Source organism: Callospermophilus lateralis, chromosome 9 (genome assembly GCF_048772815.1).
Source record: "Callospermophilus lateralis isolate mCalLat2 chromosome 9, mCalLat2.hap1, whole genome shotgun sequence".
Taxonomy (NCBI): domain Eukaryota; kingdom Metazoa; phylum Chordata; class Mammalia; order Rodentia; family Sciuridae; genus Callospermophilus; species Callospermophilus lateralis.
The window spans coordinates 22791343-22816245 of NC_135313.1; the positions used below are offsets into that span (position 1 = coordinate 22791343).

A 24903-nucleotide genomic window follows, 5' to 3' on the forward strand; every position below is an offset into this window, starting at 1 on the left:
GCAGGACTAAAGTATAAATCATGTATTTTACCTGAAGATCTTGCTCTAGCCAAAAAGTAATCTACTTTTCTAAAACTATTATCTCTTGAAAGGCACTATTGATCCATGGTTGTTTACTCACCAAATAATAATAATAAGGGATAAAGAAGGGTCAAAGCTGAAATATACACATCTTCTAGAGTAACACAGGTTAGAGGCTAAGAGGATGGAAAACAGCTGGCAGCAGAGATCCAGAGGCAAGAACAAGTCATTCTGTCCACAAGTTAACACAATCTCTAGTCAAGCACCAGAAACTGAAGACGAGTTTCAAGAGATGTAGTAACACTTAGAGGACGGTGTTAATAGAGTGTCTTAAAGATACAGTCATAGTAATAAAGCTCTGTCTCAAGTGACTACCACTGAGAAGGAGGACTATTTTGGATAAATAAAAATAAATAATATCTGCTGAGCATATACAATGCTCCAAGAACCATGCCATGCATTATTATGTAGACAATTTAATTTAATCCATAAACCATCCTGAGAAATGTTTTCCTTTGTTTGGTCTGTCTAGAACACAGCCATTCAGATAATCTGATAACCATCACCACCTTAATAATTTTCTGTCAATACAGTGGTTATTCTTCCTAGTCACAGTTTTCAACTCTGCAGTGGCATTTAACATGATCAGTCTATTAAACAGGGATACTTTTGCTTAAACCTGCAGGAATGGAACCTCTCCCTCTCCTACTGCAAGAGCTGTGGAAAGAGACTCTCCTTCTTTCCCTTGATGACACTGTGAAAGGATATGAAGACTTGAACTGTTTCAGCCATTTCTCTTCCATGAAAGGAGACAAGGGAGCTTGAAGTCAATACTGAATACAGAAAAAAAAACAGAGGAATAGGGTACTTTGTGATATCTTTAAAACAGCAAATGAAGCTTGACCTGAAGTTACCCCTGATCTTTACAATTAATGAATCTAGTAATTTTATAATCAGTTTTTGTTGTAGCATCTTCAATGTAAAGTATTCCAATTTATACTGATGGTAAATGGAATTTCATCTGGACTCAAGCAATAAATAGGATACAAAATGGTTATCAGGAAAGGTAATTAATATGGCCCCTGCATGAAGAGCTGAGATGAGGATGGGCATAAAAGAAAGCAAGGACTTCTAATCATCTGGAGCTTGAAAGCTTGAATGACTTTCAGGACTTGTCAAAAGGACTTGGAAGGGAATTTGGTAGGCAGCAATATAATTATACTTTAAGACCATAAAAATATATCATCAAATAAACTAAATGGAAGAACATGTATAGATCATATAAAATATTAAAGAAGTATCAAATTTATATGATATACATATTTTTAAAACTGAATGTTTTAATATTACTAAAACATACAGTTTAGTAAAAAAAAAATCCCTACAAGTAACTGGCTAAAAAATAATTAAGGTTTTTCTACATAATACATAAAAACAAAATATTAATCACTGTATCAAGAATTAACCAGTGTTTTGTCTAATGTCTCATTTATTTAAATTAAGCAGAAGTAGTACAGGAAAATTCATAGAAATAGGTTATAGTTCAATTCTATAAGCTAATTTAACCCCAGAAATATATTATACTCATAAACATATAAATAGAAAAAATGCAAAATATCATAAATAATAAAGACATTTAAACAAAGACCTATGTAAAATGTAACCACAGTTGTCTTTTTATAAAAAAATAAAAACTAATAACTGTATTTTTATATAGATGTATTAATATCATCAGATATCAAACAAGGATGGGATAATTAACATAGAAGGATATCTATAATGCTTTAACTGCATGAAGCAAGTTTCAGACAGGTTTTATAAGCTGGACCAGGGAAAGTGGGACGAGGGAAAGGGTCTGTAAAAGAATTTTGAAAGTTTAATAGTAATCACATGTGCTAATAGCATTGTCTGATTTGATATTTGGAGGGTGGAACAAGAAGAAGTATGTATTATTTTAATAAGAAAAAAAGAATAATGCTATTTTCAGTTTTGATAAAAATAATACACGTACTTAAACATCATTTTCTCTAAACTTACAAAGTTGCCAAAAGTTGTAAGTAATATTTATCAATTTCTCTTGCAATTAAAGCTGTCATTATCAATTCCTTACTCTAACCAAATAAACAATTTCCCTCTTTTATAATATTGTTGGTAAATCAATATCATAAATACTAAAATATATACAATCTTTGAATACAAGATACGACAGTATGATACGTTCATATGACAGTTTTGCACAGTAATACCACAAGGATATAATATAGTCATCCCTTAGTATGTACATGGGATTGATTTCAGGACACTTCCCCATGAATTACAAAATACATGGATACTTAAACCCCTTATATAAGATAGTACAGCATTTGAATATAATTTCAAGATTATTTATAATACCTAATACAATGTAATGTGATGAAAACAGTTGTTACACTCTTACCATTTTAGGAATAATAACAAATAGTTCAGTAGAGATGAGAGCATCATCATTCTAAATGCATATTTGTGGTTAGTTAGATCTTGGATTCATAGAGAGTCCATTGTATTGTAGAAGCTTACTCAAAATCTCAAATAATTCAAAAAATAAAAATAAATAAATCAAAAACAATTATATAATAAAGAAAATAGTTGTTCATACATAAATCTCATCTCAACTGCAGCTCTTAGTTTTGACATTGTCCATTTGAAATTGATACCACCTATCCATTTCTATCACAACAATCTTAAATCACCATTATATATAATCTGTACAATGCAGGTAAAATTAAAGGTCACTGTTGTCAAGTAGAAAGATGTAACTATGTTTACACAAAACATTTGCTGCTTTAAATGATAACGAATCTGAAATGTCAATAATACAAATTATATTTTGAGTACATGCCAGTGTTTATATGTTCTTTGAACAGAAATAAGTGTTCTTCTAGATTCTGAAGCAAGTCTGAGGGGAAAAGACCATAAGCAGAGAGCACAATGCCAGCACAGACCATTATAAAGGGCACAAATTTTCTTTCAGCACCAGCAAGACTGTTACACTGACAGGTGAAGCACAAAGTCAGGGTGAAAATCAATGGGAGATTTGTTTAGAGGTTGCTACACACTTGTGTATCTTGAATGTTCATTTCCAAAGAGTCAGTTAGCCAGACTTCAACCCCACTGGCCTATAGCTTGATGTTTTTACATACTCACTGGTCTTTTCCCATCAAACGTAGATTGTTTCTTAGAACTTTGATTGTTTCTTAGATTTCATAAAATGTACAATTTTATAGCCCATCGGCTTGGCATTATTTTGGTATTTCTAGATTCTTCCATTTTGCTGGTTGTTCAATTTTTTCTAACTTCAATTCACTAACTACATCTATTATCTTTAGTCTACATTTACCTAATCTTCTTTAAACTTTTTCTAATATATGACATGTTTATTAATCATATAAAGAAAACATTCCTGTCTTTATATGGACAGTGAAAACCATTTTTCTTAATTTTCTTGTTCAACTTTCTTATTTGCTGCCTTTTATTTTCAGATTTTTAAGCTGTTGATTTTTATTATTTAAATACATTCCACATTTATTAACTAAATATTTACCTTGATTAAAATTTAAATGTTTTTAATTCTGTTAGTAAATTATTTATTTAATTTTACATTCTTAAGTTCTTATCTTTTCTATTTCACTGGCATTCACCAATTTCCCTCTACTCCTTCTGTTCTTATTGAATTATTACTTTTTAAGGGGAGCTGAGAACTAAGGGAAAAATTTCCCCAAACAAGGGAAGGTAGAAGTCTTTGTTCCCCAGTTTCCCCTGAATAATTCCCTATGACTTCCACATATGGGTGCTCAGCCTTTTCATGAATATTTCTCAAAATTTGGAACACTTAAATCTACTGACATCTAAATCTTTTAGGTTAAGCCACTAAGGTTTGAAGAGGTCTCACTGCTGAAATATCTGAATACAGAAGGAAGGGACATAGAGTTGGATAAGACAGCAAAAACCATATTAGAAAACATCTATGGGCCTTGTTCAAGAGTTTAGAATCTCTGTTAATAACAGGCACTCTTGGAGGTCCTTGAGAACAGAGTAACGTAGTCTGCTTCAAATTAGAACAGGTGGGATCTAGGAACCATGTTCATCAGCTCTAAGACAAGGTGCTTCTAAGGTAAGTAGATGCATACCAAAGGCTAAGCTAAGCTATCATTTAAAGAGGAAGGCTGAATTTCCCACCCAGTATCTTCTTTCCCAAATTCTAAAGATGAGAATGTTAAGGTGGAAAACTTTTTCTAAATGTGATTTTTTTAAAGTTGGTAACTGATAAAAGCATCAAAATTATGATCTTTCTCCAGCAAATGGATAGTTATCACTTTATGAATAATAAATTGTCATTGCAAGTGTGGATCCATTTTTTTCTCAGAAAATTATTTTGAATCATTTTATTCTACCTTACTTTAGTAAATGTATATTTTACTCCCTTAAATATATTTTGGCAATGTAGAATACAAATGGAAACTTTTACTTCTCTAGGTTAAAATAAGATCAATACATTTATTTCTTAAACTATACTTATATTTTGTGGTAGTGGAGATTGCACTCAGGGGCACTCTACCACTGAGCTACAACCCCATCCCTTTTAACTTTTTATTTTGAGATGGGAGGTCTCATTAAATTGCCCTAGTTGACCTGGAACTTGTGATACTCCTGCCTCAGTATCCCAAATAGCTGGGATTACAGATGTGTACCACTGCATTCAGCAATTTAAACTTATTGAGTTAAATAATCTAAAAAAGTTCTATTTAACTTTTAAACTTCGTATGACTAAATTCTTAGGCAAACCCCAAAAACTAAATAGAAGATTCTGTCAACCTTAAATACAAAATATTCCTTACCAAAAATTGGAATTTCATTTTTATCTGTAGCAATTCCCCATCAAAGTAATATTCTTTAACTATACTACTTAGAATGTCAAGTTACTTACTATCAAACATTTTATATAGTACTTACAATTGTTAAGTTAGATGTTAATTTATTTAGGCATCATAACAGCCCCTTTGGTTAGGTTTTATAGATGAAGAAATAAAGGGCTGGGGTTGTGACTCAGCAGTAGAACACTCGCCTAGCACGTGCAAGGTCCTGGGTTTGATCCTCAGTACCACATAAAAATAAATAAATAAAATAAAGGTATTGTGTAAAATAAATAAATAAAATAAAAAGAAAGAAATAGAGATTATATACTTTGCCCAAGGCAACAGGCTAACATAAAGAAATACATAGGTCAACCAGCCAAAAATCACAGTGTTTAGTGTGGAGCCCAAGACTTAAACACAGGCCAGATCTTACCAGCAGTTTGTTTGTTTGTTTGGTTGGTTGGTTTTGGTACCAGGCAGTTTTTAATCTTAACTGCTTACCTATCTTGTTTCCCTAAAGTCATACCATTATTTTTTTTAAAAAATCATATTAATCGGAAATACAGATGAAGCAAATAAAATCAATAAAGAATAAAGCACCAAACATTCCAAAATCTCAAGCTCTTCATTAGTAAATGGGTAAATATATTAGTACCATATTCATATATTGTTTATGAGTTTTTCATGAGACTATATACAAGAAGGCTTTAACATTTATATTTGTTCAAGTTCTCAGTAAATGTTCATTGTGATCTTCATGGTAGCATCACCTAAGACTTAAGGACAAATGGCCAGCTAATCTCTAAAGTACAAAGAAACTGATAAAGTTAGTTGACATATTTTCATTCCACTCACTATATCATATTTTCTACTTTTAACTAAATGACTGTGTTAATTTTTCATCACTATGACACAATTCCTAAGATAATCAACTTAAAGGAGCAAAGACTTATTTTTAACTCAGCCTCTCAGAAGTTTCAGTCTATGATTGGCTGACTCCATTGTTTCTGGGCCTTTGGGCGAGATCACAGCCTAAGGGCATGCTAGAACAAAGCTGGTTCACCTCATGGCAGCCAGGAAACAGAGACAGAGACAGAGACAGAAAGAGAGAGGATGGAAGGATAAAGCCTTCCAGAGACTGACCCCAGTGAATACATTTTCCAACAAGACCCCACCTTCTATAGTTTCAACCACCTACAAATAATCCATTAAATTATGAACCCATACTGGATTAATCCACTGATGAGATCAGAGCCCTCATGAACCAATCACTTCCCCAAAGTTCCACTTTGAACATTGCTGTTGCTGCATTGGGGATTAATCTTTTAACACATAAGCCTTTGGGTAACATTCCAGATTCAGACTCTAACAGTGATTTTGTGGTTAAGAGAAACAAATGAAAAAAAAAATATTTTTAAGGGTAGATCCTGCCATAAAAGGAATAACTTTCGAAATTAAAAATAATATTTACTACATATTATTCAAGGGTAAATGCCACCTTTTAAATAAAAAATCACTGTGGAAATAGCTGAGCAATTACACACACACACACACACACACACACACACACACACATAATTCTTAAATCACTTTGTTGAATAGCCTAAGACCTCATTTGACTTAACATTTAATTTTTTTCCATTAACAAATTTATGATTTCTCTTTTGTTTGTTTCTTCTTTAAAAATAAAAGTGGTCAAAAAGCAAGATAAGAAACAATAAAGATTTAGATTAATAAAATTCTATGAATAACTAAGACTCTGTATATAGCCAAATATCTATTTTCAGTATCTAGGAAAACATTACAAATAAATATACATTCTTTAGCACAAAAATGAAAAGTATACTCAATGAGATATACTCAACAATTATATTTAAGTCTCAAAATTATCAAAATTAGCACAAAGAAATTGTGATAGTCATTTCTAAATTATTCTGTTTAAACACACAGAGTAGGCCTTAAGAAAGACCTACTAAATCCAGCTTTGTCTGAAGAGAATTTCAGATTTTAATTATTATGTTAAAATAATGTCAATGTTTTATATAAGAAAATGTTACAAATAAAAGCTGAGAAATTTTAGAAATGGAAATGTCATATTAGTTGTTTTGGTTTTCCAAAGCACAAATGTAAAACAAATCCAAGTAAATTCTTTCTATTCCTAGATCATAATTCCTCAGGTAGTTAGTTTTACCAGTTTAAGAAATGTTCCATATTAGGGCTGGAGCTGTGGCTCAGTGGGAGAGCGCTTGCCTCGAATATACAGTGAGGCACTGGGTTTAATCCTCAGCACCACATAAAAATAAATAAACAAAATAAAGATATTGTGTCCAACTACAACTAAAAAATATTTTTAAAAAATCATTGATAATAGCTCAGTTTCCAAAAAACAACATGGAAATTTTAAAGCTTGTCACTGGTATCTGCAAGAATTGATGGATACAATTTACTTTGGAAATGTTTGGTCTACACATCATATTGAGATCAGAAATGAAATTACTCTTTTTCTCCCTTTCCACCAGAGTTACCAACATTTTATATAGGAAAAGCCTACAATCCTCTATCACAAGACCTGTGTCTCAGTACCTTTGACATACAACCTGTTTAAATATACTCCCCCATCCTGATACTCCTCCAATGGGATCTAGAGTTATTTGGAAAGTAGGAGGCCAAAATGCTTTTTCAAGCATCTCTTACCGTCTTCTGAGTAAAATATGCAAAAAGAACACTCTGGGGTAATGTAAACTATTTAATCTCCATTCTAGGATAAGACAGCTGGGGTCCTATTTCCAAGTTTCCTCCAAGCCCACTCCTAGGCTTATAATCAATAAGTGGGTTTCTAGATCATCCTAATAAAATAATAAGATGATACACAGAAATAAACCCCTCTGCCTTCCTTCCCTCTACCTTATTCCCAATGTTTAAGTCACATGGTAGGATTTTAAATGTATGTAGTAACAGACTGGCATCTATTCACTGCTTCTTCCTTCCTTATAGGTGCCCAATTTTGCCAGGTGTAAGGATACAGCATTTTTTTCATATGTATAACATTTGTGTATCAATATTACTTAGAATGGAATTTTTCCTTTTTATATATTATTATTATTGTACATGTATTATACAGTCATCATAAACCCATGGATTCATTCTAGAATAGACAATATATATTATGTTTATATTTGTTGATGATCTTTCCCATAAAAACATTCTTCAGGCTTGTCAGATATATTCTCACTTCCCAAATGGAGAATAACGTGGAGTAGAGTTGCCAATAAAATGCCGTTGGACTGATAGGAAATAGAATAGGGAGATGATGGAACAGTCACCTAGATTACAGGTTAGCATGTTGAAGACAAATGTTAGTTGGCTGTAAAAATTCAGAATCAAGTCAAGAAAGTTAAATATTCAAGAAGAAAGCAGCAAAGCAGAGAGTCAGGTATCCAGTAGTAGTCCTAGGGATACTTAAAAAAGAAATGTGTGGAAACTGAGAGAAGATAGTACAACATAGAAGAAAGGGGGAATGATGATTGATACTAACAAACAAGACTAAGAAACTTAGAAAGTCAGGCAAATAAAGAAGGCTGTGTTAGTGCGGCCACTTTTAAATTCTCCGATGAATATGAGAGAACTGGACCTTGATTGAGAGTGCATGAAGGAGGTAACTATAGTTATTGTGAGAGGAATGAGTATGCCAATTGTGATTCTGACTATAGCATTTGTGGAAACATTTGAATATTCAAGCTAAATTAATTTTAAAGGCAGCATGACACTGCATGATACATAAGTTATAAGTGGGTACTATATGTTTTAAAAAAAGAAGATATAGACTATAAGGGCACAAAGTATTTATATCGTTGTGCTCTCCAGAGTCCTTAGGGAATTGGGAAACACAGACTCATAAATAAACCACTGGAATTAAACCTGATATGTTCTGTGTATCATTATGTTAAGAATCCTCTATATTATGTAATTACTGCCAAGAGACCAGAAAGAAAATTTGGTTTAGGGATGACAATACACGTTAGGTAGCTTGAGTATTTGCAAAAGAGAAAAGGAAATAATATTCATTCCAGTCAAAGAAACATTAGCCAATACATGAAATCCTTAAGCAAATCCTTATGAATTCAGTGCAGAATGGGTATAGGTGGCAAAAGGCACAACAGAACTAGAAAATATGTTGGAGCAAAATTGGGAAAAAACAAATGTATCTTCAGGACTTGGAAAATAAAGATTTGAAGTGAAAAATAAGATAACAGATCTTCATTTTAGAAAGACTGGAATGATGATAGTATAAAAAATAAATTCCAGTTGAAAGAGTGACTACAGGCAGAGAGCCTTGGGGGAGCCTAAATAACAGGTGATGGACTTTAATAGAAGTGAATGACTGAACAACTAATGGTGGATGTAGTATACACAGGCTTACGTGATCAATTGTGATAAATTAGTGGTAAGGAAGACCTTAAAAAAGACTCAAAGGTCACCTTAGATTACTATATAAATGATATAACACTAACTTAAATGGGAGAGAAAAGAGTGGCAGCAAAAGAGAATTGGCTTTTAGAACTGCTAAATTTGAGGTGTTCACAGATATGCAAGTTAAAATGTCCTATTTTATGAGGTACTCTAAATTAATGGTTATTGCCTTGGGATAATGTCAGTAGTTTTAAATTAAAGTTGAATTCAGAGCATAAATATTGTTATGTACATTAAGTGCATAAGTCTAATAAGAAGTTTTATTGCTTTCTATTGGATTATAAAAGCACTATTAATATGAAAAAAATTAATGATATTAAGCCAAAGTGACAATATCATCCTAATTATGGCCTCATAAAAAGTTTCTAAAATTGGATATTTAGACCTATCTGCATAAGCACTGATGTTTACAATTCATTTATCATATAATTGTGAATATCAAGAAAAAACAATTATGGTATGCCATTCCATACTTTAAGATGGACAAAAGACAAAATTTTAGCAAGTTTAGGGAGGAACCCCACTAAACAATGGCAGAAATCACTGGAACTACTAATTATTCATACTTCATCCAGTCTTGCCACTTCTAATTATTTAAACAAAATTAAATGTGTGAATATAATATAGATTCAAATACTAAATAAGTTGTTAAAAAAAGAGGTATATCAGTATTTGTCCTAAACAACCTTCCCTGACATTCTACATTACAAAATTAACCTTTGCTTTGAATTTCCATTTCTCTTTCTTTTACATAGTAGATAATAAAAAATACCAGTATTTGGGGGTGGGGATGTGGCTCAAGCGATATCGCTCTCACCTGGCTTGCATGCAGCCCAGGTTCGATCCTCAGCACCACATACAAAAAACAAAGATGTTGTGTCTGCCGAAAACTAAAAAATAAATATTAAAATTTCTCTCTCTCTCTCTCTCTCTCTCTCTCTCTCTCTCTCTTTTTAAAAAAAATACCAGCATTAATGAAGGAAGATGAAATGAGATATGTTTTCTATATTTACTGGAATATTATTAATGCACTGCCATTCCATGGAAATAGACCTGCCTTGTCATAATAATAGACCCCAGAAAAAGTTTTATAGAAAAACTAAATGTCTTAATTTGGCAAAAAATAAAACTATGTCCTAAGGGAGACAAGCATAGTTTCATATTTTTAACAACCTTAGTTAATAGGTGGGATTTTTATGCATTGTTGGCACTACACATAATTGCTATATATAATTATAATATGTCAAACAATACCTTCTTGTAGGTCACTGTGGTTATTACTATGGATCTAGATAATTAAAAGAGAATGAAAAATGGTTATAGCCCCAGAAGGGCAACTGTCGGTCTCTCACTGAGTCAATGAAACACAGGAATTGAAAATGCTTTACGCATCATCTGTGACCAATGTAAAAGCCCTTCCATAATTTTAGCTGTAAGTTGACTAAAAACAAATCAGAACACCTTCTGGAAGATGACAGCTGCTCAACAAACCTAAAGTATCTAAACAAATTTAAAGTTGAAAGAAAGATACACTCAAGGACACTAAAGACAATCTGAAATAAATGGAAAATCTAATCTACTAATTAGATGATGTGTTTATTCATGGAACATACCCCCCAAAATAAATAGCTCATTAAAATGAATGTTTACCTTTACCATAAATTCATGCACATCTCACTTCTTAAAAGTTAATGGCATAAATATTACTGTATCTTTATATAATGGAAGCTAACAGAATACCTTAGTACTTTGATAGTAAATTATAAAATGGGTAGAATATATCTTTATGTTATAGAAAATGTTTTAAGTTATTCTGTACACTACTTAAAAATGATTATAATTATTTAAAACTGCATGTAACTATTATCCTTCTACAGAAAATGTTCTTGAAGCTTCAAGGAACTGTAAGCTCTTTCCCTTTGACAATTCAAAATTTAAATGCCTACTTTGTTCTACGTTGCCTGCTTGTTTTAAGGAGATATAAATATTCTAAAAATTATACATAATATCATTTTATTATTAATATAAATTTTGGAGTATAAATACATGTAAAGATAATACTTAATTTCAAAATTCACAATTTAAATATGACTTTTAATCACATGAAAACATATAATTTACAAGGAAAACAACAAATAAGATTTAGACTGAGCAATGTTTAAAAATTACATTTCTACAATGCCCATTCTTTCACACTAAAAGCACTTTATTTCTAGTATCTGTTTCTGTGGAAGTGCCTGGAATAGTAGGGACAGGAACCTGGCTACTTGCCTGTCATCAGTGGTCGTGCAGTTTGCTTGCTGCACAGTCAGGTATCCCATCCACATCTCAGTACATTTGGAAGTTTAACAGTCATCTAAACTTAACAAGTCCAGTCCCAGTCCAAACTTGCCCCTCATAATTTAGTCTTCCCCACATAAATTAAGGCTCGCTCACTGAGAGATCTAATGATGAAAATGGAGGGCAAGGACTTTGGAAATCAAAAGGAGTTCTAGGGTTTTCCTTGACATAGTTTGTACAGGGTGGTGCTTTTGAAAAAAATGGGGAGTATTCAGAGAAGACCAAGTTTTCTGGAGAACAAAAGTTCTTTTTTAGACATGACAACTTGGAGAAGCCTATTAGATATTCAAGCTCAGGGGAAATGCCAAGGGTAAAGTTATCACCACACGGAGAGTACTTAAAACTGGAGAAAGAATGAGGCCAAGAAAGAAAGTGTAGGTGTGGGAGCTAGAGTCCAGGAGCTGTCTATTATCCAGAAATCTAACCCAAGAGGAGTAGTAACTGAAGATGCTGAGAGGGACGCGTGTGGGAGTCAGCACGAAAACAAGGAGTCAGAAGAGCAAACAGAAGCTGAGGAGTGAAGAAAAGCAGAATCTATAAATGTTTCTGGTGGTGGACATGGGAATTGGCTGAGAACTCTAACAAGAGCAGTCTCCTTTCAAAGGAGAGGGAAGGGAGGAAGGAACTCCATTGCTGGGGAGAATGGGAAGAGCAAGTATCTGTGTTTGGCCAGCTCTTTGCCAAACTTTTCAGTGAAAAACAGTGGGGCATAAGGAAAGAGCACAGACACGGTGGGGAGTTCTCTGGACAAGAAAGGAAATTGTTTTTTAACTAATGGAAGTTGCTGAAGCACATTTTCTAGGCTGAAGGGAACCATTCTATAAGAGTAATAGACACCTACCTAAATTAGAACTTTAAAATTCTCTTAACTAATTTAATTTAAAATCCTTCTGGTTCTTTGACCTATGAAATTGCACTCTATAAAAATGCAAATTAGTAAGACATTAAGAATTTTTAAATTATCTGGATTTTAATATGCATTTATTTTATGATGACCTTATTTGAAAAACATAGTAAAACATACATTTTGATAAATCTGTTTTTCCAGAGGAAGAATACATAATTAGCAAATTATATACTTAAACACAATCTAATTTAAAGCAGTTATCCTAGGCCATGCTTATTTATCTATCATAAGGAAAAGGATTTTGGCCTAAATCATGAGTCATATAGTTGTAAATTACTGGTAAATTATATGTCGAACTACAAAAATAGAGATTATGTCCTTAGAATTTTTCTTTAAAATAATGTGTAGTTCACTTGTTGCATTTGAGATCTGATACAAATTTTTTTCTGTGATTCTCAAGGTGTCTGAGCTGTGTGTGTATGTGTGTGAGTGTGTAGTGTGACAGAGAGATAAAGGAACAATAACTGCCTTAGTGACATGAAGGTCGGAGATAGTGTGTCTAAAGCAGATGAATCTTGGCATTTATAGGTGCTTAGTAAACATTCTTATTATTGATATTCCGTTCACTATTATTGTCATTACTATTACTATATTTTACAAATTAAGACAGCTATATACCATAGTTGAAGAACTTTCTTTTCACTGAAGGTAATTGCCAATCCAAAATAAATAAATAAATTGATGGTCATTTTTTAACAAAGCTTTTTTCTTCCCTCAAGAAACATATAACTTAGTCAATAAACACTTCATTGAAGATCTACTTAGTACAAAGACTGTTTTTCTGTGTATGGCAGGGACATAATTTGATTTTAAAATTAAGAAAAGAGACTTTGAAAACTTTTGAGAAATATTAAGAGTTTTAAATTGAATTTTATATTATTACTACTAAGGATTGATAGTATAGAATGAGAATGAAGAGAAGGAAGTGGTAGAACAAAATAAGTAGTAGACACATAAACACATGGCAAAGAAGACATGGTGGTGTACAGATGCAGAGACATGTTGAAAATGAAGCAGACAGGTTAAAAAAAAAAAAAAAGGTAAATTACTTGTTCCAAAGTGACAACTTTTCCATACTTTTCTTTGCAGATATGTTATCCTAAGAGATTAGATAACATATATCCTTTCCACTGATGTTTCATTTTTCTGCTTCCTAACTCATAAAGCTAGATCCTCCTCTACTGATAAGCCAGCTAGTAAAGATTATGACAGAAATTATTCCCTGTATTGCAGTAGCTGTCATCAGGGCAGCTATATTTCCAGAGGCTGGAAATCCAGATTTTATCTTTGACTAAGAACTAAATGTTTCCTTCCTCCTCTTCTCCACATTTTTATTTGACAGAAGTTTTTCCTTTAACCTCCACTAAATTGCCGGACTGACCAAATTTTCCTATTCTTGCTGTGAAACACACAAGTTGTGCTTATAAGCTACACTCCAACCACTCAGAGCTCTCCAATCATATTCAAGTAAATAAGCACCTGCTCCCATCAGCCAAAGTCTCTGACTGCAACTGTCAAAGCAGTTTGTTATTAAACCTGTTATAAACCTGTTGTGTTTTCCACTGTAATGTAATTAAATATTAATTAAGGTGATGAAATACAAGTATGATACAATCATTGTCAATAATTAATGTTATAAAAGGTGGTAAGAGCATCTTCCAAATGCCTGAAGTTCTTATTTTAGATTGAAGAAATAACAAATTAAAAATATAGATGAAACATTGTTGGCATAACTTATGTAAGAAATACAGTGCAGAATACCAATGAACAGACAATTTAAGAAAAAGTCATGACCTTACATCAAAACACTGGCATGTGTATGCATATACACCTGTCTGAAGTTAGAACATTAACACATGTGTTTATTATTTTATGTTACCCTTCATGTATTCATTAACCTACTGATTTTGGTCATGGCAACTAAGATGCTATTATGCTCCTTAAAAAATATGAAAAATGAGGAAAGATAAAAATATCATGAATGGAAGAAGGCATACTACTAAGAAAGAGTATTTCAAATTTTAGAAGGTAAAAGAGGAATATCTGTATAGCTTACTCCAGGAAATATAACTGAGATCAAATGCATATATACTTTGAAAATATATTTGACCAAACTGAAGATATTGAAAGAATGCATTATTAATAAGGAGAAAATAATAAATCAAAGACAATATTCTTGCTACTAGGAACTAGTCAAACAATTAGGGTTTAGGAAGTACATTACACATAACAGAAGATTCAAGTGGAGGAAACTATGAAAATTTTTCTGAGTACTTTTGTATAAATTATAGGTTTCTTTGAAGAATGATTATATGTACTTTTAATTATAAGACCAAATATAAGAAAATAATATTATTACCTAAGTCATAATCAAAATGATACAACCATGATTATCAAAAATTTTAATGTACCATAGGATATATAAAACATGCAGAATCTCCACAGAAATATTTTTCTCAAAAAATCTGAATAATACAACTATGACTTTTATAAGTTTCATTTTATATATTAGTTTCCATTTATATATATATATATATATATATATATATACATATATTCATAAAACAATATATTTTAATAAATGTCAAGTAATAAGTTTTTTAAGCCAGTATTATTTTAGCTCATGTAATTATGGTCCTCAAAAAAAAAAAAACTGAAAAGGATATATTGACAGGGAAGAAGTACAATCATAATAGTTGCTGAGATCCCAGCTCTAAAATAATCCTAGAAACTTCTCTAAAAATGATTTGTGTATTATTTTAAGCCAGAACTCTAACCTCTACAATAATAATACATAATAGTGTACTTAGTCTATACTGCCACCAAGTGCCTAAACCAATTAATTTTAAGATTATTGTAGCAGTTATAAGCAGATTCTTTTAGTGCTGTGACTAGAAATTTGGAAACAAGCTAAGAGTAAACCAGAGTCCCACAATTCAGACTTAACAACAAAATCTCAAAAGCATTATTAATAAAACATCAAGAATCCTACCAGCTCACTGGAAGTTCATGAAGTCTAAAAATGTTACTCAGCTTGTAGTCAAATTTTGCTGGAGGAAGATTTTCTTTACATAAATTCAAGTTTGGATTTGGTTGTATATTGATGGGAAATTCTGAATCCTAGAAAAAAATGAAGAGCTTTTTTCAAATTTCCAAATCACTATACATATTGATAATCTTTCTTATTTAATATTAAATTAAAACATAAATATTTTATTCTCCTCTGACTCTTCAGTCCTTTGTTTTCTACTTGCATTTTGAAAAAAAATATGAAAGAAAGACACATGACATACACATAAGCAATTTTAATCCTACACTGCATGTTACAAGTTAAAAATTACTTTAAAACACATCCTTGGTGAATTCCAATGAAATACACAATAACATTGTCTTATATTATGGTTAATTGTCATTTTTCAACGAGCTTTCCAGACCCAAGAGAAACGTCCAAAAGTACTTGCAGAGGGCAACAAAACAGTGCTTATTTACAGATTAACTGTGGTTTTACTCTTAAAATCCCAGGAAACAGGATTAATATAATGGCACATGCTGAAGGTAAAAGACCTCTGTCATAATCCTTTTGAATCACATAACTTAAAATTCATGTCTGCCATTTGTGGGTAACCTCTTTCCCCACCAAGCAAACTCCGGGGGTAACTTAGTCTATGAGAAAGGAGTCCCTCACATGTGGAAAGAAGACATGCTATGCACAGGTACTCAATACTAATGATGGATGGATGAATTGCTCAAGTCCACATATACACAAAAGGAAGTAATCAATTCTCTTCTATTTCACTTAACTCTTTAAAATTGACTTTACAGATGGAGGCATATATTCAATTTCCATCATTCATTTATTCAAAAACCATTTAGAAGTACTACTTTATCCCAAACAATATTCTAGGCATGAGACATGCATGAATGAGCAAAGCAGATGAACAAGTCTTGCCTTCACAGAGGTTACATTCTAATGAATTCTTTAATATACTCTCAGAGCTGAAAAAATGATAAAGTTGATTTTCAAAAGTGAGATAACATTTTTCTGATTAACAAAGTAATACATATTCATATAGAAATTTTGTGCATTTCATGATACTACAAAGAAGCAAATTAATGCAATCTTAGTCTCACCACTGAGATATAATTACTATTAACATTTTGGTTTAATTACTTAATTTGTTCCCTTTCTTTTTCTCACTTTTTACAAAGTTGGGTTGATGCTCAATTATTCATCATCTAGTTTTCATCTACCACTGTATAACTGCATTGTCACATCACTGAGCCTGTTTTGAAAGAATGCTAAGTGCCTTATTTTATGTAATATTCAACTACATTTGTCTCTTTTATGGTTATCAACATTATAAACAGCTTTCGTTCTATAAATCTCTACTTCACTGATTATTTCTTTAAAGCAGAGTTCTAGAAATGCAAATAAATAATTCAAATAAAATAAATATTTGACAAAAACATACTACCTCTTCATAGACTGCTTTGCACAAATGCTATTTAAATTATACTTCTGCCAGTCACATAGCACTGCCTGCAATTCACTACCACATTTTTGTTAATAGTACACACACACATACACACACAATATATATATATATATATATATATATATATATATATATATATATATATATATATAATTACATTTCTTCAACAATTATTTCTCTTTTGGCTAAAATTTATTATTAAGTCTCTATTTTGTGATAGGAACAAATTTCAGTTCTTATACTACAGAACAAAACAAAATAGATGAAATTAACTTCCATGTGGAGTTTGCATTCTAGGAGAAGAATACAAAATACAATAACTATATGAATGATAATTGATATTTATCAAAAATGATAAAATAAACTATATCTATGAGGTGTAAAGTCCATGGAAAACATTAATTCACATATAAAACTATCTCATTTACATTTTTAAAATAATTGTTTAGGTTACACTTCTTATGTATTTCTCCTTTTGTTCCTGTACTTAATTTTTTCTAAACTGCATTTTTATGTCTTTTGACCCTTTGTTTTATTGTTGTGGTAATATTTCATTTTAAAAATCATTTTAATGATGCCACTGGGGTTGGAAATGGAGGGAGGGTATATGTAAAAAAATATAGCAAAGTAGATCAAAGTCCAGACTTATATAATTTTTGACTGTATATAAATATCTCCAATCATAAACTTATTACCTACATCAATTTTATCAGCATTTCTAAGAAAATTATTATATAAACAAATAAATCCAGGTATTTAATTAAACCCAACCAGCTAGGTGCTATTGCCCATGTTTCTAGCTCAGAAGAAGATAAGAAAATATAACAATAACTGAATAACTATTTAAAATGGGTTTCCAAAAAGAGCTGCAGTTTCCTGGTAATATTAATCCTATATAATCCTATATAGATGCATTTGCAAAACCAAAACATAAAACTCATATTACCCAGCCAATATGCTGCAAAACTCCAAGAGATATCAGTCATTGAAAGGTAAGCAGCATCAGTGAGATAAACGTAGAATACATAAATAAGGACAATGCATAAAAGACAGGAAGAAAAATGAGTCATAAAACCATTCTTTCAAGCTACATAACCATTACCATTTCTTTGTATTGACAAGGTACAATGGGAAGGCACACTCAGCTCTCAGTAATATGCTTTGAAAGTTAGTAGTTCTCAACTCTGACTATGCATTTGAAATCACTGGGTAACTTTAAAAAGAATTCCACAATCACTGGTCCCACCCCAAACCAATTGAATGTAATAATTTCTGAGAGTGAGGCTCTGACACAAGCATTATTTTGAAGCCCCCTATATGAAATAAAAGTCAGAGTTGAAAATCATGGCTTTTTTAGTAATTTAGTTTTAATGAAATTGGTCAAGCTATTTAACAAATTTTCATAGTTATATTTTCCTGTCTGTAAATTATAACCAAAAAAATGGAATCAAGTTTTTATTTTCTAGTTTAATACCTAAAGGCATATAAATACCTTTCCTTTGGAGTTACCTTCTAAAAAATAAAAAGAACTGCACAGTAATTTTTAATACTAAAAAATAAAGCTAAGCCCTTATACATTTTATAAACAAAATTATACCTGTTCCATAGGCTACTGTAAGAATTGAGTGAGATAACGTCTGTAAAGCACTCATCATTATGACTAGAGCCTAGTAAATCTTTAATAAACATTAGCTATTTCTGTTTCTAATTTTATTATTTTTGTAGTCAATGACACGTTAATTCCAACTACTTAGTAAATTCATTTTGAATCATTTCATACCTATTTATTGTAAAATAATTTTATATTAACCAAATTATACATTTAATATTCTCCTAGAATACTGATTGAAGCAAACTTGATTTCAGTGGGTTCCTACTTGTCAGAATCCAAGTCCTATATCTGCTTAACAATTGGCTATCTTGATGTGTCTCAGCATCAGTGATAATAGAATTTCTTGCTTCATGAGCCATTTGGAATTAAATCTTGTCTTGCTCTTTATATGCAAAGGATGGAGGACCTGAATGGTATCAATTTCTCTGTTTCAGTAATATATCATCTAGGGATTGCATGCATCTCTCCCTATGAATAAACCAAGCTATGTACTGAGACTCTTTCCACATGAGTCTATTGGGTATCCAGGCCCTGTACCCATGCCACGTGACAGGAGACTGCTTTTCTGTCTTGTTCTTAGCCTTCCATTGAACCAACATTCATGGGAATTATCCCAAGCAATTTCTGAACAAGTTCAAAATTATTCACTCAGGCCTACACTCAACACTTCTCTACTCTGTGTCAGGCACTATCTTAATTGCCAGTTCACAAATATAAGTAGAATACATTTGTTCCACTCCAAAGACTCCAATTTCTATAAGAAAACAACATATATGAAAGACCATATCATTGATAAACACTTAAGTAGAAATATGAAGAAGCTATTATGGTAAATAAGTAAGTGATAAAACTATTGGAATAGGGGCATTCAATTGTCATTAATTGTAGATAATGTGAAGTCAAAAGGAGAAAGGATCTTTAAATAGACCATATTACTTCAGATGATTAATAATAATGAGTGAACTTCACATATGCAATGAATGACATAAAGTTATAAAATAAAAATATTCCATTAACTCTAGTAACAATGATATAAAATATACAATAAAACACTAATAAGAAATGTGTTTCTTTAAAGACAGAAAACTACTTCATTCAGAGATACACAAACCAAGGCCTGATTAGTTTAGATATTTCAGGGACTCAACAAGTCTGTTGACAAAAGTTTTAAGTTTGATTTAAGATTGAATTCAATATGAATTTGGGGGCTTATCTTAGAATAGTTAGTCTTGCTCTCACTGACAAAACATGTTAGGAAATGATGATAATTAATCATTGGCCATTTACATTAATTTTTAAAAAGATAAGGTTAAAACTTTAATGTTTTAAGGTCAAACTTTTAAAAATAAACCTCATTCAAATAGATTTTAATCAGGGTTTTCTTTATTTATCTTAACTCCCCATGTGAACAAGAATTTATAGAATGGAGGATTTTGTTCAGGCTTCCATGCCCTCATTATTTCATTCATCACTCAAGCAGTCCACAGTACCTGTGGACTTCACACATCACTATGAATGAGTGACAGCTGACATTATCAGCAAGCTCTGATTGAGCTAATTGACACTCCCAGTCAGTAAGAAAATTACAGTGAGCCAGGGAAAGCTTTACTTATAAATTTCTTCAACTCTTGAATGTCATGTCCATTTGCATTTTTGTGGCCTTTCATTATAGAAAGAAGTATTACACTTGAAAAATACTGTTTTCCTAAATGTACTTAAGTATTTTTTTTATTTAGGTCTCCTAAATATCTAATTATTCTTTAGTCTTTCTATCATTGAGACATTCTGTACTTTGACCCATATCAAATTAAGCTGAAACAAAAAGACTCACAAAAATAAAATATACAGACATTGAACTATCACTTGAAAACTCCACAATGTCACCACATTTTTAAAGTGTATTTCTAGACTAAGCAGTTTATTCATGCCATAAACTAATAGAACAGAGGTCCAAGGTGTGCCTGATTTAAAAGCATAGGGAATGATGTTAAATTTAGACTTAGAATGTGCAATATTTTTCATGAAAGGAAGTGTTAAGAAATACTTTGATTAAAGGCTAAAACAAAAAAATTGACATGCTTAGAAAATAATTATCTTTCAAATTTAAATAATTGTATTTTTATTATGTTAAATAATAATGAATATTATTTTTAAAAATTTAACCTCCATTAGTCAACTTTAGCAGTTAACATCACCATCAGCTGGAAACTTAGGTGAAATGCAAATTCTCAAGCTCCACCTTGAACTTATAAAAGCAGAAACTCTGGGAATGGGGCCCAATAATCTGTTTTTAACCAGCTCTCCAGGTGATTCTGATGCTTGCTAAGTTTGAGACTCCATCTGAATAAAAACACATCTTTCAAAATTTAACAAATAGCAAACTTAGCTGAAAATATTTATAGAGCATTATATATAACATTATAATAGGATTATATATATAGTAGGATATCCATATATATATGTGTGTATGGACATACACACACATGTATATACATATATCTTTATGATCCTCATTTTTGAGATGAGACTATATTTCCTGCTTTGCCAATTTCCTTCGGGGTTCTTGGCTCACAAATTTGAATAAAATCCATTGACAATAACAGGAGGGAAGTCTACGTGCAGTAGGATTTATGTAAGCATGAGAAGAGAAAGTACACTCTCAATATGTGGGAGGAGGCCAGAGAGCAGGGGGAACAAAAACCCTTTGGTATGCTAGCTTAGGAGCTTATATAGGACTGGGTAGAGCGTAGAGCCAAATCTATATGAAACAGGCATTGAGAATACCACATCATCATTGGTCAAAATCTAGGTCAAACAGGCATGGAAAGCAGCACCAATATCACTGGTCAATATCTATGTAAGGTGAAATACAGGGTTTTAATTTCAATTTACTACACATGGATTTCCAGTTTTCCTAGCACCATTTGTTGAAGAGGCTATCTTTTCTCTAAGGTATGTTTATGGAGACTTTGTCTAGTAAAAGATAACTGTTTTTATGTGGGTATGTCTCTATGTCTTCTGTTCCATTGATCTTCAAAAATTTTGTGCAATACTATGCTGTTTTTGTTACTACAGCTCTGCAGTATAATTTGAGATCTGGTATCATGATGCCCCATGCATTACTTTTCTCCCTAAGGACTGTTTTGGCTATTTAGGGCCTCTTATTTTTCCAAATAAATTCCATTACTTCTTTTTCTATTTCTATAAATAACATCACTGAAATTTGAATAGGAATTGTATTAAATCTGTATACACTTTAGACCAGAGACCTTGCACCTACTAGAAGAAAAAGTAGGCCCAACTCTCCATCATATCAGCTCAGGAATGGACTTCCTCAGAATTAAAGAATTAAAATCAAGAATCAATAAATGGGATGAAATCAAACTAAAAATCTTCATAGCAAAGGAAACAATCAAGAGCATAAACAGAGAGCCTACAGTATGGGAAAAAAATAATTTTTATTGGGGCTGGGATTGTGGCTCAGTGTGAAGTGCTTGCCTTGCACAAAAGAGGTACTGGGTTCGATTCTTGGCACCACATATACATAAATAAATAAAATAAAGATCCATAAACTAAAAGAAAAAATTAAAAAAAATCTTTATCACCTGCACCTTAGATAGATCATTAATCTCCAGGATACACAAACAAATAAAAACTCTTAACACCCAAAAAATAAATAACCCAATCAATAAATGGGCAAAGGAACTGAACAGGCACTTCACAGAAGAAATATGAATGGTCACCATATATATATATATATATATATATATATATATATATATATATATATAATCAATAAATGGGATGGAATCAAACTAAATATATACACACACACACACACACACACACACACAAATTAAAATTATACTGAAATTCCATCTCACTCCAATCAGATATTGGCAAGGATGTGGAGAAAAAGGTTCACTCATACACAGCTGGTAGGACTGCAAATTGGTGCAACCACTTTGGAAGGCAGTCTTGAGATTACCCAGAAAACTTGGAATGAAACCACCATTTGACCTAGTTATTCCATTTCATGTCATATACCCAAAAGACTTAAAAGCACCATAGTGTAGTGACACAGTCACATCAATATTTATTGCAGTTCAAATCAGTTCATAATAACTAATCTATGGAACCAGCCAAGGTTCCCTTCAACAAGTGAAAGGATAAAGAAAATGTGGTATATATACACAATGGACTATTACTCAGCCATAAAAAAGAATAAATTTATGGAATTTGCCAGTAAATTGATTGAACTGGAGACTATCATGCTAAGTGAAATAATCCAGTCCCAAAAAACCAAAGGCTGAATGTTCTCTTTGATATGTGGATGTTCCCACACAATAAGGGGGACAGGGGTTGGGGAAGAATAGAAGTTCATTGAACTAGACAAAAGGGAATGAAGGGAAGGGAGCAGGAATGAAATAGGAAAGAAAGTATAATTAATTGGACATAACTTTCCTATGTTCCTATATTAATAAATGACCAGTGTAACTCCACATCATGTACAACCACAGAATGGGATCAATACTGGAATGGGTTGCACTCCATTTATGTATAATATGTCAAAATAGACCCTACTGTCATGTATATCTAAAAACAACACATTTTTAAAAATCTATCTAAAACAGGGATTTAAAAAGTATTGGCTATGTCCTTTGGCCTAAGTTTTCCTAATTCCCATCTGGGTTCACTCTCACCTTCCATTTTCCCATCTTTTGTTTTCCCCCTATGGGACAAAGGAGGAGACAAAGGAAGTGGTCTCATGAATTTGGACTTGAGGGTGCTCATTAATTTTTTTTTTTTTATAGGAGGCAGTGAACACAGAGGGGCTGAACAACTGAGCCACATCCCCAGCTCTTTCACTTTTTATTTTCAAAAGGGTGTCTCAACATACAATCAATCAACAAGTACATGAAAAAATGCTCACCATCTCTAGCAATCAGAGAAATGCAAATCAAAACCACCCTAAGATACCATCTCACTCCAGTAAGATTGGCAGCCATTAGGAAGTCAAACAACAACAAGTGCTGGCGAGGATGTGGGGAAAAGGGTTCACTTGTACATTGCTGGTGGGACTGCAAATTGGTGGGGCCAATTTGGAAAGCAGTATGGAGATTTCTTGGAAAGCTGGGAATGGAACCACCATTTGACCCAGCTATTCCCCTACTTGGTCTATTCCCTAAAGACCTAAAAAGAGCACACTATAGGGACACTGCTACATCTATGTTCATAGCAGCACAATTCACAATAGCAAGACTGTGGAACCAACCTAGATGCCCTTCAATAGACGAATGGATAAAAAAAATGTGGCATTTATACACAATGGAGTATTACTCTGCATTAAAAAATGACAAAATCATAGAATTTGCAGGGAAATGGATGGCATTAGAGCAGATTATGCTAAGTGAAGCTAGCCAATCCCTTAAAAACAAATGCCAAATGTCTTCTTTGATATAAGGAGAGTAACTAAGAACAGAGTAGGGACGAAGAGCATGAGAAGAAGATTAACATTAAACAGGGATGAGAGGTGGGAGGGAAAGGGAGAGAGAAGGGAAATTGCATGGAAATGGAAGGAGACCCTCAGGGGTATACAAAATTACATACAAGAGGAAGTGAGGGGAAAGGGGGAAAAATATAAGGGGGAGAAATGAATTACAGTAGAGGGGGTAGAGAGAGAAGAGGGGAGGGGAGGGGGGGAGGAGGGATAGTAGAGGATAAGAAAGGCAGCAGAATACAACAGACACTAGTATGGCAATATGTAAATCAATGGATGTGCAACTGATGTGATTCTGCAATCTGTAAACGGGGTAAAAATGGGAGTTCATATCCCACTTGAATCAAAGTGTGAAATATGATATATCAAGAACTATGTAATGTTTTGAACAACCAACAATAAAAATTAATTTTTAAAAAAAGGGTGTCTCAATGTTGCTTAAGTCCTCACTGAGTTGCTGAGGCAGGTTTGGAACATGTGTTCCTCTTGCTTCAGCCTCCTGAGCCACTGGGATTGAAGGCATGTGCTACCATACCTTGTCTGGTGTTCATTAAAATTTCTACCTGTTAGCCTCCAAGTGTAGTTTTGGCATTTGAACAAGACCTCAATTGGGGCCCATCAATTCTGACTGCTGAACATTAACTATTCTTGTTCAATAATAATAT

General features: G+C 32.4%; 1 protein-coding gene across 1 annotated transcript in view; it reads right to left on the minus strand.

The window, feature by feature from the left end:
• The window catches only part of Spag16 (sperm associated antigen 16), an 895679-nt gene that overhangs the window by 729591 nt on the left and 141185 nt on the right, over nt 1-24903 (minus strand). The window contains exon 10 of the mRNA XM_076866456.2: nt 15623-15750. Coding sequence (XP_076722571.1) covers nt 15623-15750 — 128 coding nt within the window. The remainder of the gene's footprint in view (nt 1-15622; nt 15751-24903) is intronic.